We start from the raw sequence: 15,908 nt of genomic DNA, 5'->3' as shown, positions 1-15,908 counted from the left end.
ATTATTTAAAGCAGTTAACTCAAATAGCAGAGCTTCGCTGTCCCTTTGGTATTCAAGGTGAACATTTTAAAACTTTTTGTCACTTCACAGTCCCCTGAGGGCATAAACCAATCTCACCTTTTAGTGCTCTATGTGTGAAACATCAATACCCTGTCATGCTGTCAGGAATATCACACCATATTGTTATTCATACTCTTAAATCAGGGTTTTCCAAAGTCGGTCCTGCGTTAATAAAACCTCCCAGGGAAACTTTCAAGGAACCAGAGTAAAACGTTCTCAGAACCTCCCTGCAACCTAAAAATAAACATTGCCAGAACAGGTGAAATTGAGGATTTTTTTTTTTTACATTAACCCTATGTCTTTTTTGTTGACCTCTAACCCTTGTGTCTTCCTCCTCCACAGTGAACAGAGTATCTGCCAAGCCCGCGCCTCGGTCATGGTGTACGATGACACCAGTAAGAAGTGGGTGCCAATCAAGCCGGGACAACAGGGCTTCAGCCGCATCAACATCTACCACAACACAGCCAACAACACCTTCCGCGTGGTCGGGGTCAAAATACAGGACCAGCAGGTACACACACACACACACACACAATTGCTATGGTGAATTTGTCTGTTCTAGTAATTTCTATGGACCTACATATGTGACGTAGATATGGGGGAAGACATGTCACACTGACAGCCTATTCATCTTCTTCACACACACTGGCTTAAGGATAATAGTAGAGATAGAGTCCATCTCTTATGCAAGAACAATCTCTTTCAAATTCAGTACTGTGATAAAAATAAAAATGCAAACAATGTTTTTGAAATGTACCAGTAATCTCTATGGTACTATTGATGGAATTCCATCTTGTACACTGATCTAAGGTGACAATAGTATTTGGCAAATAATGAATGAATGATGAGTAATTGGCTGTCTGTCTCTCAGGTAGTGATCAACTACTCCATAGTAAAGGGGCTGAAGTATAATCAGGCCACACCCACCTTCCACCAGTGGCGTGATGCCAGGCAGGTGTACGGTCTCAACTTCGCCAGCAAGGAGGAGGCCACCACCTTCTCTACCGCCATGATGTTTGCCCTCAATGTGCTCAGCTCGCAAGACGGAGGTGGGACCCTTTCCAGTGTGGCAGTAACCTGTATGTCAGTCTGTTTATGTCACAGTCAAAGGGTTTAGCTGGGCTGTAGCTGAAACTGATGAATGTTAATTGTCCTTTGTAATCGACACGCTAGCTACTAATTGTCAGTCAAAATGCTAATATTTTTATCCAGTCATTTGTGGCCAGTTTAACTCCACTCTCATCCCAGGATTGTTGGATCAACAAAATATTTTGTTGAACATGTTTAGGTTGATAATATATCTTATAGATATAATCTATTTTCAGAAAGGATTTCAACCTTTTCAGTTTACACTTGGTTCAGCCAATGACATTAGGGCTGTAGGAGCTAGTCAGTCTGGCTGCTGGGTTGATCTCAACTGAGTTCTTTTTTTTTTTTTTTTTACTAGGCAAGAAAAAAGTCTTATTTACAATGACGGCCTAGGAACAGTGGGTTAACTGCCTTGTTCAGGGGCAGAACAACAGATTTTTACCTTGGCAGCTCGGGGATTTGATCTATCAACCTTTTGGTTACTGGCCCAACACTCTAACCACGAGGCTACCTGCCGCCGTTCTACCTCCCTCTGCTGGATATCAATGCTCTAAGGTGAAAACAGAGGCATAACTAGTATATCTGTATGGCTCAGGGTGAAATCTTTCAGCAGTGTGTGGGAAATTGGTAATACAAAACAAACCATAGAACCCTGCTAGACTATAAACTCAGTGACCTATGTCGTGTTCAGTAGGGCACATTGTAGCAAAATGTTTAAAAATGTTATTGCACGGAAAATTATTTAAAAGGCCTTATTGGACAAGTTCAAATAGTACAGTAAGGGAAAAAAGTATTTGATCCTCTGCTGATTTTGTATGTTTGCCCACTGACAAAGAAATGATCAGTCTATAATTTTAATGGTAGGTTTATTTGAACAGTGAGAGACAGAATAACAACAAAAAAATCCTGAAAAATGCATGTCAAAAATGTTATAAATTGATTTGCATTTTAATGAGTCAAATAAGTATTTGACCCCCTCTCAATCAGAAAGATTTCTGGCTCTCAGGTGTCTTTTATACAGGTAACGAGCTGAGATTAGGAGCACACACAATTGGTAACACACTACGCCGTGAAGGACTGAAATCCTGCAGCGCCCGCAAGTTCTCCCTGCTCAAGAAAGCACATATACATGCCCGTCTGAAGTTTGCCAATGAACATCTGAATGATTCAGAGGACAACTGGGTGAAAGTGTTGTGGTCAGATGAGACCAAAATGGAGCTCTTTGGCATCAACTCAACTCGCCGTGTTTGGAGGAGGAGGAATGCTGCCTATGACCCCAAGAATACCATCCCCACCGTCAAACATGGAGGTGGAAACATGGGGTGTTTTTCTGCTAAGGGGACAGGACAACTTCACCGCATCAAAGGTACGATGGACGGGGCCATGTACCGTCAAATCTTGGGTAAGAACCTCCTTCCCTCAGCCAGGGCATTGAAAATGGGTCGTGGATGGGTATTCCAGCATGACAATGACACAAAACACACGGCCAAGGCAACAAAGGAGTGGCTCAATAAGAAGCACATTAAGGTCCTGGAGTGGCCTAGCCAGTCTCCAGACCTTAATCCCATAGAAAATCTGTCGAGGGAGCTGAAGGTTCGAGTTGCCAAACGTCAGCCTCGAAACCTTAATGACTTGGAGAAGATCTGCAAAGAGGAGTGGGACAAAATCCCTCCTGAGATGTGTGCAAACCTGGTGGCCAACTACAAGAAACGTCTGACCTCTGTGATTGCCAACAAGGGTTTTGCCACCAAGTACTAAGTCATGTTTTGCAGAGGGGTCAAATACTTATTTCCCTCATTACAATGCAAATCATTTCATAACATTTTTGACATTCGTTTTTTCTGGATTTTTTTGTTGTTATTCTGTCTCTCACTGTTCAAATAAACCTACCATAAAAATTATAGACTGATCATTTCTTTGTCAGTGGGCAAACGTACAAAATCAGCAGGGGATCAAATACTGTTTTCCTCACTGTACATCCCCATTTCACTTAGTTTCAAAATGTTTTTCCCTACTGAACACAACCCAGGCTAGGGCCCAGGCTGCCAGATATGTTCAGTAGCCTGGACATTAGTCATCTAAGCATAAAGTATGAGGGCCGATTGCAGACAGTTGTGACAATACTGCATGCCTAATGCAACACTATCCAAACTAACCATTACAACTATTAACACTATCACGCCAGGAAAGACACTTGCACACATATATGTAAAGACCTGTAGTTAGAGGAGATGTATGGTTCTGTCTAGTTTATGACAACATAAATGTAGTGAGGTCTTTATATGAAGCCTGCCTGACTCTACCCATACTTAACAAATAGCACCTGTGCCTCTCCTGTTACAGGCTGCTACTTATACGCTGTTGGGAGGGGGAGTCCGGTGACGGCTCCATTCCGTCCCCTAGCCTTCCTATTGGTGCACAGCCTGGCTAAAATACCCATGGAGCCAAACTGTCTTAGACCGCCAAATCTCACATGGCACTCTCCTTTTTTGGGGAAACTTTGAGGTGACCGGAGTGGGCCACGTTGGAGGTGAGCTGAGCTATGGGGCTCCTCAAGCAAACCCAAGGTGCTTCTTCGGTCCAGGGAACGCAGTCGCAGGCATTCTCCTGCTTTATACATGCTACTGGGGTCCCATGTTGGATCACCGACTCGTGGCTAATGCTATTCCAGTAGTCTGGCCAGCTGCCTAACTAGAAGCCATAGTTAGTATGCATAATGCATACAGTAATAGCTTGCTAAAGACATTGTAAGAACAGCAGAGAGGGTCTCACGATTATTCTTACTCCGGAGATGTCACCAGCCACTATCAGAAGGTGCACTTCTGCGAAGATCACCCTCAGTAAGTAGAGTAGGTGATAGAGGGAGGGGTGGAATCAGGGTGATCTATTGCATGATGGTGCTGCTGGGAATGTGAGGCTGATGGAATTGGCAACACCTCTCTGGGTGGCATTGTAGGGCTAAAATAGGGAGGTGAAGTTCTGGAAATCACTATGCAGATGTGTAAGCTGTTAATCATCACTAATCATGTAAAGCTTAAGTTGTATGCATTTCTGTTGACTGCCAATGAAAGTTTTCCATTTAATCACCACTGAAACACCATGGTGGCCCTAAGGGGCAAAGTAGCATTTATATTTGATCATGTTTTGGGGCTACAGCACCACAGGGTGCTTAGACGTGTCTCCTGAGGTTTGGAATACTGTTTTATTAGCATCATATTTCACTCAACTCACATTTAGGCAATTAGGTAAACACCATCTGAGTTAGTGTGAGAAAAAGCAGGCCTCGTTTTGTCCCTTGAGCGCTTCTGTCCTTAAATGTGCACAGGCCTGATCAAGCCCTAGCACTCCTCTGGGTCACTATCTCTCACCTCACCATGTCAGGCCTCTCTGTGCAACATTAGGCACTAGCTAAGCTCATTTGGCAAATACACAACCTTCCTGTTAACATCTGTAGATGTGTTGTATAGCGTTCATAATAACCCTTGATTGTGTTAATGGTGTTGGCTATTGTGTACTAATCTAAAAGCCTTTAATTGTGCAGTCGCTAGGCTGTGAGGCTGCAGTTGCCAAGTGATATTGACTAGAGTGGTCCACATTGTTGTATTTTAAATATCAGGCAACTCTTTACCAGCCTAATACCAACGTATCTTATGTTTAGTTACCTTGTTGTGTCTGGATCTGAAAGTAAGTGGCTAATAGTGATGTACCGATATTACATTTTTGTCCGATACCCAATATTTTCCTTGCCAAAAAACCCGATACCAATAACCGATATTTAAAATGTTAGGGGCCTTAAGCATTCTAGTACAGTTAAATAGTTAACACACACACAGACGCAGCGGTCTAAGGCACTGCATGAGGCGTCACCACAGTCCCTGGTGCGAATCCAGGCTGTATCACATCCGGCCGTGATTGGGAGTACCCATAGGGCGGCGCACAATTGGCCCAGCATTGTCCGGGTTTGGCCGTCATTGTAAATAAATAAGAATTTGTTCTTAACTGACTTGCCTAGTTAAATAAAGGTTACACACACACACACACACACACACACACACACACACACACACAGACCAAAAAGTTATTTTGTTGGCATTTACGTATGTCCCCATTACCACTAAAACATAATCAAAACCTATTTCTTTCACTTACTTGCTGTGCTATTTCGTTGTTTATTTGTTCTGTTTCATTCTCAACCAGGATTTTTATGGAACGCCATTTGGGTCTTTGCGTGTCAAAAAAGATATGTCAAATAAGCTTGTTGACCAATCAGGACCTGACTATGACTACACGTCACATAATTTAACATGTTCATACATTTTTTACTTAGTTATTACATGATAACTCTGAGGAGGACATTGGGAAAAAATATATTGAGTAGACTGATACCCCATTTCATTGATCCCCAATCCTTAGGTAAAGCTGTACAGTGCAATATGAATGCCAATACACCCAATAGGCTGACTGGGGAGGTGATTCACAGTCCCGCGATAAGAGCTACAACACTAATATTTGCGTAAACTCTTCACAGTTGTGTTCTGTGGGTGTCACCGAGTTGACTGATACCCCATTTCATTGCTTCACATTCCAACCTTGTTTAACATTATCTAGTCTAAATATGGCATGATTCCACCAATTGTAACCTTCTGCATCACTTTGAAAGAGGTACTTTTATTTTGAAGGCAAACCGTAAATTCCACTATTGTGCCCAATCCTTATTCAAATAGCCCTTCTTACATCAGCTGATATCTCAAAGTGCTGTACAGAAACCCAGTCTAAAACCCCAAACAGCAAGCAATGCAGGTGTAGAAGCACGGTGTATAGGAAAAACTCCCTAGAAAGGCCAAAACCTAGGAAGAAACCTAGAGAGGAACCAGGCTATGAGAGGTGGCCAGTCCTCTTCTGGCTGTGCCGAGTGGAGATTATAACAGCACATGGCCTAGATGTTCAAATGTACATAAATGACCAGCATGGTCAAATAATAATAATCATAGTAGTTGTCGAGGGTGCAACAAGTCAGTAACACAAGAGTAAGTGTCAGTTGGCTTTTTCATAGCCGATCTTTGAGAGTATCTCTACCGCTCCTGCTGTCTCTAGAGAGTTGAAAACAGCAGGTCTGGGACAGGTAGCACGTCCGGTGAACAGGTCAGGGTTCCATAGCTGCGGGCAGAACAGTTGGAACAGGAGCAGCAGCACGGCCAGGTGAACTGGGGACAGCAAGGAGTCATCAAGCCAGGTAGTCCTGAGGCATGGTCCTAGGGCTCAGGTCCTCCGAGAGATAGAAAGAGAGAGAGTTTTAGAGAGAGCATATTTAAATTCACACAGGACACCGGAAAAGACAAGAGAAATACTCCAGATGTGAAAGACTGACCCTAGCCCCCCGACACATAAACTACTGCAGCATAAATACTGGAGGCTGAGACAGGAGGGGTCAGGAGACACTGTGGCCCCATCCGATGAAACCCCCGGACAGGGCCAAACAGGTAGGATATAACCCCACCCACTTTGCCAAAGCACAGCCTCCACACCACTGGAGGGATATCTCCAACCACCAACATACCATCCCGGGACAAGGCCGAGTATAGCCCACAAAGATCTCCGCCACGGCACAGCCCAAGGGGGGGCACCAACACAGACAGGAAGACCACATCAGTGACTCAACCCACTCAAGTGACGCACCCCTCCCAGGGACGGCATGAAAGAACACCAGCAAGCCAGTGACTCAGCCCCCGTAATAGGGGTAGAGGCAGAGAATCCCAGTGGAAAGAGGGGAAACCGGCAAGGCAGAGACAGCAAGGGCGGGTCGTTGCTCCAGCCTTTCCGTTCACCGTTACACCCCTGGGCCAGACTACACTTAATCATAGGACCTACTGAAGAGATATGTCTTCAGTAAAGACTTAACCCCTGTGCGGCCTCGGGACGGACATCCAGCGAAAAATCATATCGCCATTTCAATTTTTTTTTCAAATTATATCGTTTTATAGATACACCTCTCCTGAATCGAACCACGTTGTCAGATTTCAAAAAGGCTTTACAGCAAAAGCAAAACATTAGATTATGTTAGAGGAGTATATCGTAAAAGTAGCCACATAGCCATTTTCAGACCAACCACATGCATCACAAATAACCAAAAAACAGCTAAATGCAGCACTAACCTTTGACAATCTTCATCAGATGACACACCTAGGACATCATGTTACACAATACATGCATTCTTTTGTTCGATAAAGTTCGTATTTATATATAAAAACAGCATTTTACATCGGTGCGTAACGTTGACTAACTATTTTCCCTCAAATGCATCCGATGAAACAGAGCTACAATTGACTAAATTACTATTCGAAAACATTTTTAAAATGTAATATTGTCATTCTAAGATTTATAGATGAATATCTCTTGAAAGCACCTGTAATGCCAGATTTAAAAATAACTTTACTGGGTAATCACATTCCATAAAAATGGAGCTCTATAGGAGAAAGCCCTGCCTCCAGCTGTTTGCTTAGAAATTCTAGGAACAATTAGTAGGCCCGCGTCTTGTGACCGTAGCGTACGTGTAGGTATGAACGGCAGGACCAAATCGGAAAGATAGGTCGGAGCAAGCCCATGTAATGCTTTGTAGGTTAGCAGTAAAACCTTGAAATCAGCCCTTGCCTTAACAGGAAGCCAGTGTAGGGAGGCTAGCACTGGAGTAATATGATCAAATTTTTTGGTTCTAGTCAGGATTCTAGCAGCCGTATTTAGCACTAACTGAAGTTTATTTAGTGCTTTATCCGGGTAGCCGGAAAGTAGAGCATTGCAGTAGTCCAACCTAGTAACAAAGGCATGGATTAATTTTTCTGTGTCATTTTTGGACAGAAAGTTTCTGATTTTTGCAATGTTACGTAGATTGAAAAAAGCTGTCCTTGAGACAGTCTTGATATGTTCTTCAAAAGAGACATCAGGGTCCAGAGTAACGCCGAGGTCCTTCACAGTTTTATTTGAGACGACTGTACAACCATCCAGATTAATTGTCAGATTCAACAGAAGATCTCTTTGTTTCTTGGGACCTAGAACAAGCATCTCTGTTTTGTCCGAGTTTAAGAGTAGAAAGTTTGCAGCCATCCACTTCCTTGTGACTGAGACACAGGCTTCTAGTGAGGGCAATTTTGGGGCTTCACCATGTTTCATTGAAATGTACAGCTGTGTGTCATCCGCATAGCAGTGAAATTTAACATTATATTTTCGAATGACATCCCCAAGAGGTAAAATTGTGGCTAGCTTCACAACACAACACAGTCTGGTCGAGCCTCACTAGCCAGATGAAGCTAGCTGGCTGCTTATAATGTTCGCTTTGAGCAACAGGGTTAAGTAGCTGGCTAGCTATTTATTTTCATGAACTGAAGTTCAATTTCATTAGGCAAACAACAAGTGGCTACCTAGCTAATTCTTACTCACAAGAATTCCTAAATCATTGCTAAAAATAGTGAAATTGACTGCAGTTTCTACTGGTCATTGTTTTCAGGCTAGTTGTATTGGTGCTAGCTAGGTACCAAGCTAAAGCTAGCTAGCTACCCCAGAAGTTGCGGTCAAACAAATAATGCTTTATTACCAACGCGGTATTGTAAACACATCGTTCGTGGCAGGTGTTTGCTTGTTTGCAGACTTTTTTGTACAGCTTTTACAATGCTACTGATAGTAAGTGGTGGTGCTTGGCTTGCATGTGCAAATTCAGAACACACAACATTCTATAATAGAACTGTGTTATTTGATATGTCAAACGTATTTAACGCGTCAAATAGTGTTATTTGACGTGTATCTTTTTTGACACGCAAAGACCCAAACGGCGTTCCATAGTATGCCGTGAAGCTAGTATTACTGCGTAACTCCGGTAGGGAAACATCTGAAAAATAGGGCACTTGGTAGTGTGTACCGGTGCTCGACCAGTGGCGAAAGCCAACATCACCCATGACAGAGAACGGTTGATTGTCAAGGGCAGTGAATTACATCATCTTGGCGTTAATGGATTTTGCCTTTGAGTTGTCTCGCTGAAATGTTCTTACTCTTTCAAATGACTGCTCGATTTGTTGAATGCTCGATCCATACAGCAGACATTGTGGACTAGGTTAGGAATGCTGTGTTGCACGTGTTGCGCAAAATGTTATATTATATAGGTATGTACGGCAGCTTTGACATCGGTTTTGCACATCGGCGTTAAACTAGACATCGGGCCGATACCGATGTTGACTTTTTTAGCTAATATCGTCCGATACCGATATGTTCACCAATATATCGTGCATCCCTTGTGGCTACAAAAGTATGTCTACCAAAAGATAGCATCAAATTTGTATTTATTTCACCTTTATTTAACCAGGTAGGCAAGTTGAGAACAAGTTCTCATTTACAATTGCGACCTAGCCAAGATAAAGCAAGCAGTTCGACACATACAACAACACAGAGTTACACATGGAGTAAAACAAACATACAGTCAATAATATATACTGCTCAAAAAAATAAAGGGAACACTTAAACAACACAATGTAACTCCAAGTCAATCACACTTCTGTGAAATCAAACTGTCCACTTAGGAAGCAACACTGATTGACAATAAATTTCACATGCTGTTGTGCAAATGGAATAGACAACAGGTGGAAATTATAGGCAATTAGCAAGACACCCCCAATAAAGGAGTAGTTCTGCAGGTGGTAACCACAGACCACTTCTCAGTTCCTATGCTTCCTGGCTGATGTTTTGGTCACTTTTGAATGCTGGCGGTGCTTTCACTCTAGTGGTAGCATGAGACGGAGTCTACAACCCACACAAGTGGCTCAGGTAGTGCAGCTCATCCAGAATGGCACATCAATGCAAGCTGTGGCAAAATGGTTTGCTGTGTCTGTCAGCATTAGTGTCCAGAGCATGGAGGCGCTACCAGGAGACAGGCCAGTACATCAGGAGACGTGGAGGAGGCCGTAGGAGGGCACAACCCAGCAGCAGGACCGCTACCTCTGCCTTTGTGCAAGGAGGAGCAGGAGGAGCACTGCCAGAGCCCTGCAAAATGACCTCCAGCAGGCCACAAATGTGCATGTGACTGCTCAAATGGTCAGAAACAGACTCCATGAGGGTGGTATGAGGGCCCGACGTCCACAGGTGGGGGTTGTGCTTACAGCCCAACACCGTGCAGGTCGTTTGGCATTTGCCAGAGAACACCAAGTTTGGCAAATTCGCCACTGGCACCCTGTGCTCTTCACAGATGAAAGCAGGTTCACACTGAGCACATGTGACAGACGTGACAGTCTGGAGACGCCGTGAAGAACGTTCTGCTGCCTGCAACATCCTCCAGCATGACCGGTTTGGCGGTGGGTCAGTCATGGTGTGGGGTGGCATTTCTTTGGGGGGCCGCACAGCCCTCCATGTGCTCGCCAGAGGTAGCCTGACTGCCATTAGGTACCGAGATGAGATCCTCAGACCCCTTGTGAGACCATATGCTGGTGCGGTTGGCCCTGGGTTCCTCCTAATGCAAGACAATGCTAGACCTCATGTGGCTGGAGTGTGTCAGCAGTTCCTGCAAGAGGAAGGCATTGATGCTATGGACTGGCCCGCCCGTTCCCCAGACCTGAATCCAATTGAGCACATCTGGGACATCATGTCTCGCACCATCCACCAACGCCACTTTGCGCCACAGACTGTCCAGGAGTTGGCGGATGCTTTAGTCCAGGTCTGGGAGGAGATCCCACAGGAGACCATCCGCCACCTCATCAGGAGCATGCCCAGGCGTTGTAGGGAGGTCATACAGGCACGTGGAGGCCACACACACTACTAAGTCTCATTTGACTTGTTTTAAGGACATTACATCAAAGTTGGATCAGCCTGTAGTGTGGTTTTCCACTTTAATTTTGAGTGTGACTCCAAATCCAGACCTCCATGGGTTGATAAATTGGATTTCCATTGATTATTTTTGTGTGATTTTGTTGTCAGCACATTCAACTATGTGAAGATAAAAGTATTTAATAAGATTATTTCATTCAGATCTAGGATGTGTTATTTTAGTGTTCCCTTAATTTTTTTGAGCAGTGTAGTCTATATACAAAGTGAGCAAATGAGGTGAGATAAGGGGGGTAAAGGCAAAAAAGGCCATGGTGGCGAAGTAAATATAATATAGCAAGTAAAACACTGGAATGGTAGATTTGCAGTGGAAGAAAGTGCAAAGTAGAAATAGAAATAATGTGGTGCAAAGGAGCAAAATAAATAAATACAGTAGGGGAAGAGGTAGTTGTTTGGGCTAAATTATAGATGGACTATGTACAGGTGCAATAATCTAAATCTAAATAGCATATTAGCTTTGCAGTGGTTTCCTTTGATCACAAATAGTATACAGTATATAGTTCAAATTCTTGGTTTCATGTATTCCAAACAAAACCGTGAAAAGATCAGGTTGGAGTAACTGGCTCAGACACCATCATAGATTACTGCCCTCAATGGCGATTATGATGAGTATTTTGGCTGTTTTATGACATAAGCTCTAGCTGGATATGTTCTAACATTAGGTACAAAGCATTACAGATAATTATCAGCTGCTAACAAGGGGAGTTCAGAGTAGTGTCAAGAAGAATGTGAACACAACATCCCAAGACATCACCTATCAGAGAGCTGCAGGCTGAGAGAACAAAGAAGAGCAGCACACACACAGACAGGGACACACACAACTAAACTCCTCATAGGCAGTGTAGTGATGAAACAATGTACAGTAGGGCATGATTTATATTTATGTGCTATTTTCTGAAAAAAGGTGGAAGAAATGTGACGCCTATGGTTGGCTCTGTTTGATGATGATAGAATATTAAAATATTTCCCCTTCATGAGATGATGACTGTGGGAGATGAAACATGAAAGACTGTTTGGGATTGGGAATTAATCTGGTTTTAGAAAGCGTTACAGTGCCTTATTAAAAAACAGCCATCAGCACAAATGAAGCCAACATCCTCGCCTTAGTTGCTCATTAAGAATGAGATTAATGTATTTTAAAGCCAACTGGAATACATCAGTAATGTCAAGCGAATTCTGAAAACAAACCAAGATTCCAAACCTACAAATGGTTGGATATGGTAGGGACTCGTCTCTGTTTCTGAGGTTGAAAAGACGTATTTTTGGTTGAAAATAAGTATTTTCAATATCTTGTGCTCACTGGGTAAGCAGTATCCATATAAAGATGTTCCATGTGTCCCTCATGCCGAACACACCCAGCAGAAATGACACCCAAGGGTGCTCAAAGTGTTGCAAAGGGTTTATTGTTCTGTATTCCTGATATGAAATACATGGTCTCCCGGATAGCCCTTTTTAATTGCTCGGTCTCAGAATAGGGTCTCATCCTCAGTTGGGGCAGTAGGGTATGACTCAGTAACCACTTAGTTCACACTATGCAGTACCCCAGTCAGTATACACTACCACAGTGACATCAAGGCACGTCGTAACGACTTCAAGCAAAGACGGCCTATTTTGGTTATCTGGTCACTAAAAAGATGTCTAAAAATGTCTGGTATACTTCACCATGATGTCATAATTACAATTTTGTTTTGCACTGGGCCATTGTCCATCTATGTCCGTCATTGTTGATCCTGGTGTTGAATATTTTTCGACAAAGACTGGTGAAGTTAGACGTTTTTCCCAATGGAAATTAAGAATATTACATTCAATCCAATAAATCAAATCAAATGTATTTATATAGCCCTTCTTACATCAGCTGATATGTCAAAGTGCTGTACAGAAACCCACCCTAAAACCCCAAACAGCAAGCAATGCAGGTGTAGAAGCACGGTGGCCAGGAAAAACTCCCTAGAAAGGCCAAAACCAGGGCCTAGAGAGGAACCAGGCTATGAGGGGTGGCCAGTCCTCTTCTGGCTGTGCCAGGTGGAGATTATAACAGAACATGGCCAAGATGTTCAAATGTTCATACAATCATGTTCAATACAATCATGTTTGCCCTTGAATCTGGTTCAGGATTGGCGATTTAAGGAAGGTTGGGATTCATGCATTTGTTGTGTTGAATGCAGAATGCACTGTAGAAATTGTACCCAGATGTGTATGGGAAGGAGGGGAAGGCAGGTCAGGTCTATTCTGGTCCACGGTGCTGCTGGCCCTGTTTCGTTGAGGTTTCCTGTGGAAATGCCTGTGATTTACATCAATCATGCTATGGGGAAAAACACAGTCTGTCTCTTCAGGGCAGAGGCATAGCACCTCATGTGATGTGTGGTGTGTTTCACAACTGACTATTCCTACCCGCATAGCCTGGTCCCAGATCTGCTTGTACTGGATAGCCAACTCCTATGGTCATTGTCATGCCAATGAGCACATAGGAGTTGACAAGACAGCACAAACATATCTCGGACCAGGTTACCCTGCATCCACCCCACTCCAGACATCAACTCCTTGTACTTATTAAGACTGTCTCAGAAAGTCTCAGTATCATCATTTATGTCTGGGCAGGTTCTAAACCAGGCATATGTTTGTAAAATAATTCCTAATGTCAAAATAAGCTGACAGACAACAATAAACCACTTCCAATGTAAACAAGCAAGACATACTAATAATGTCTAGTGCTAATGTATTGAACACCATGGTAATGCTAATATCCTAATGTCAACAACTAAGACATGCCATGGCTAATCCTATGTCTTTCTCAGGAGAATTTAGAGGAGAGGAGTGCGTGAGGATACACAGTAGCAGCAAGAGGGAGGACGGGGGAGGGACACACTTCCCTTGTGAGATGACACATGCCATTTGACCCAGCATGCAATTTATGGAATTAACTGGCTGCCTGTCAAAGCCCTGTCTGCATTTGAGGCGGTTATTTTGGCTGTTAAGTCATATTGTCATTCTTTTTTTTTTTTTACATTCAACTAGAAAAGGCAGAGCCATGAGCAATATTGTGGTTGTCACAACTTCTTGTTAAACTAAATTGACACATCTCACCATATCAGCACCTACAGTGCCTTGCGAAAGTATTCGGCCCCCTTGAACTTTTCGACCTTTTGCCACATTTCAGGCTTCAAACATAAAGATATAAAACTGTAATTTTTTGTGAAGAATCAACAACAAGTGGGACACAATCATGAAGTGGAACGAAATTTATTGAATATTTCTAACTTTTTTAACAAATAAAAAACTGAAAAATTGGGCGTGCCAAATTATTCAGCCCCCTTAAGTTAATACTTTGTAGCGCCACCTTTTGCTGAGATTACAGCTGTAAGTCGCTTGGGGTATGTCTCTATCAGTTTTGCACATCGAGAGACTGAAATTTTTGCCCATTCCTCCTTGCAAAACAGCTCGAGCTCAGTGAGGTTGGATGGAGAGCGTTTGTGAACAGCAGTTTTCAGTTCTTTCCACAGATTCTCGATTGGATTCAGGTCTGGACTTTGACTTGGCCATTCTAACACCTGGATATGTTTATTTGTGAACCATTCCATTGTAGATTTTGCTTTATGTTTTGGATCATTGTCTTGTTGGAAGACAAATCTCCGTCCCAGTCTCAGGTCTTTTGCAGACTCCATCAGGTTTTCTTCCAGAATGGTCCTGTATTTGGCTCCATCCATCTTCCCATCAATTTTAACCATCTTCCCTGCCCCTGCTGAAGAAAAGCAGGCCCAAACCATGATGCTGCCACCACCATGTTTGACAGTGGGGATGGTGTGTTCAGGGTGATTTACATTTACATTTAAGTCATTTAGCAGACGCTCTTATCCAGAGCGACTTACAAATTGGTGCATTCACCTTATAATATCCAGTGGAACAACCACTTTACAATAGTGCATCTAAATCTTTTAAGGGGGGGTTAGAAGGATTACTTGATGAGCTGTGTTGCTTTTACGCCAAACATAACGTTTTGCATTGTTGCCAAAAAGTTACATTTTGGTTTCATCTGACAAGAGCACCTTCTTCCACATGTTTGGAATGTCTCCCAGGTGGCTAGTGGCAAACTTTAAACGACACTTTTTATGGATATCTTTAAGAAATGGCTTTCTTCTTGCCACTCTTCCATAAAGGCCAGATTTGTGCAGTATACGACTGATTGTTGTCCTATGGACAGAGTCTCCCACCTCAGCTGTAGATCTCTGCAGTTCATCCAGAGTGATCATGGGCCTCTTGGCTGCATCTCTGATCAGTCTTCTCCTTGTATGAGCTGAAAGTTTAGAGGGACGGCCGGGTCTTCGTAGATTTGCAGTGGTCTGATACTCCTTCCATTTCAATATTATCGCTTGCACAGTGCTCCTTGGAATGTTTAAAGCTTGGGAAATCTTTTTGTATCCAAATCCGGCTTTAAACTTCTCCACAACAGTATCTCGGACCTGCCTGGTGTGTTCCTTGTTCTTCATGATGCTCTCTGCGCTTTAAACGGACCTCTGAGACTATCACAGAGCAGGTGCATTTATACGGAGACTTGATTACACACAGGTGGATTCTATTTATCATCATTAGTCATTTAGGTCAACATTGGATCATTCAGAGATCCTCACTGAACTTCTGGAGAGAGTTTGCTGCACTGAAAGTAAAGGGGCTGAATAATTTTGCACGGCCAATTTTTCAGGTTTTTTTTTGTTAAAAAAGTTTGAAATATCCAATAAATTTCGTTCCACTTCATAATTGTGTCCCACTTGTTGTTGATTCTTCACAAAAAAATTACAGTTTTATATCTTTATGTTTGAAGCCTGAAATGTGGCAAAAGGTCGAAAAGTTCAAGGGGGCCGAATACTTTCGCAAGGCACTGTATATACTGTACAAATACAGTATAGTAT

At 42.9% G+C, this 15,908-nt stretch overlaps 1 protein-coding gene across 4 annotated transcripts in view; it reads left to right on the top strand.

The window, feature by feature from the left end:
• Positions 1-15,908, top strand: part of LOC106610627 (ena/VASP-like protein) — an 83,550-nt gene that overhangs the window by 29,277 nt on the left and 38,365 nt on the right. For 2 of the 4 annotated variants that reach the window (XM_082955594.1, XM_082955593.1), the window contains exons 2-3: positions 403-571; positions 932-1,139. In XM_082955594.1, the coding sequence (XP_082811720.1) occupies positions 403-571; positions 932-1,139 (377 nt within the window). Of the gene's footprint in view, positions 1-402; positions 572-931; positions 1,140-3,568; positions 3,990-15,908 lie in introns of those variants that run through there. The other 2 variants (XM_082955595.1, XM_082955596.1) reach the window with 2 other exon arrangements.

The sequence above is a fragment of the Salmo salar genome, chromosome 09 (genome assembly GCF_965601325.2).
Source record: "Salmo salar chromosome 09, fSalSal1, whole genome shotgun sequence".
NCBI classification, from domain to species: Eukaryota; Metazoa; Chordata; class Actinopteri; order Salmoniformes; family Salmonidae; genus Salmo; species Salmo salar.
Note: the sequence above shows the minus strand (reverse complement) of the source record. Positions and strands in the feature narration are given on the sequence as shown.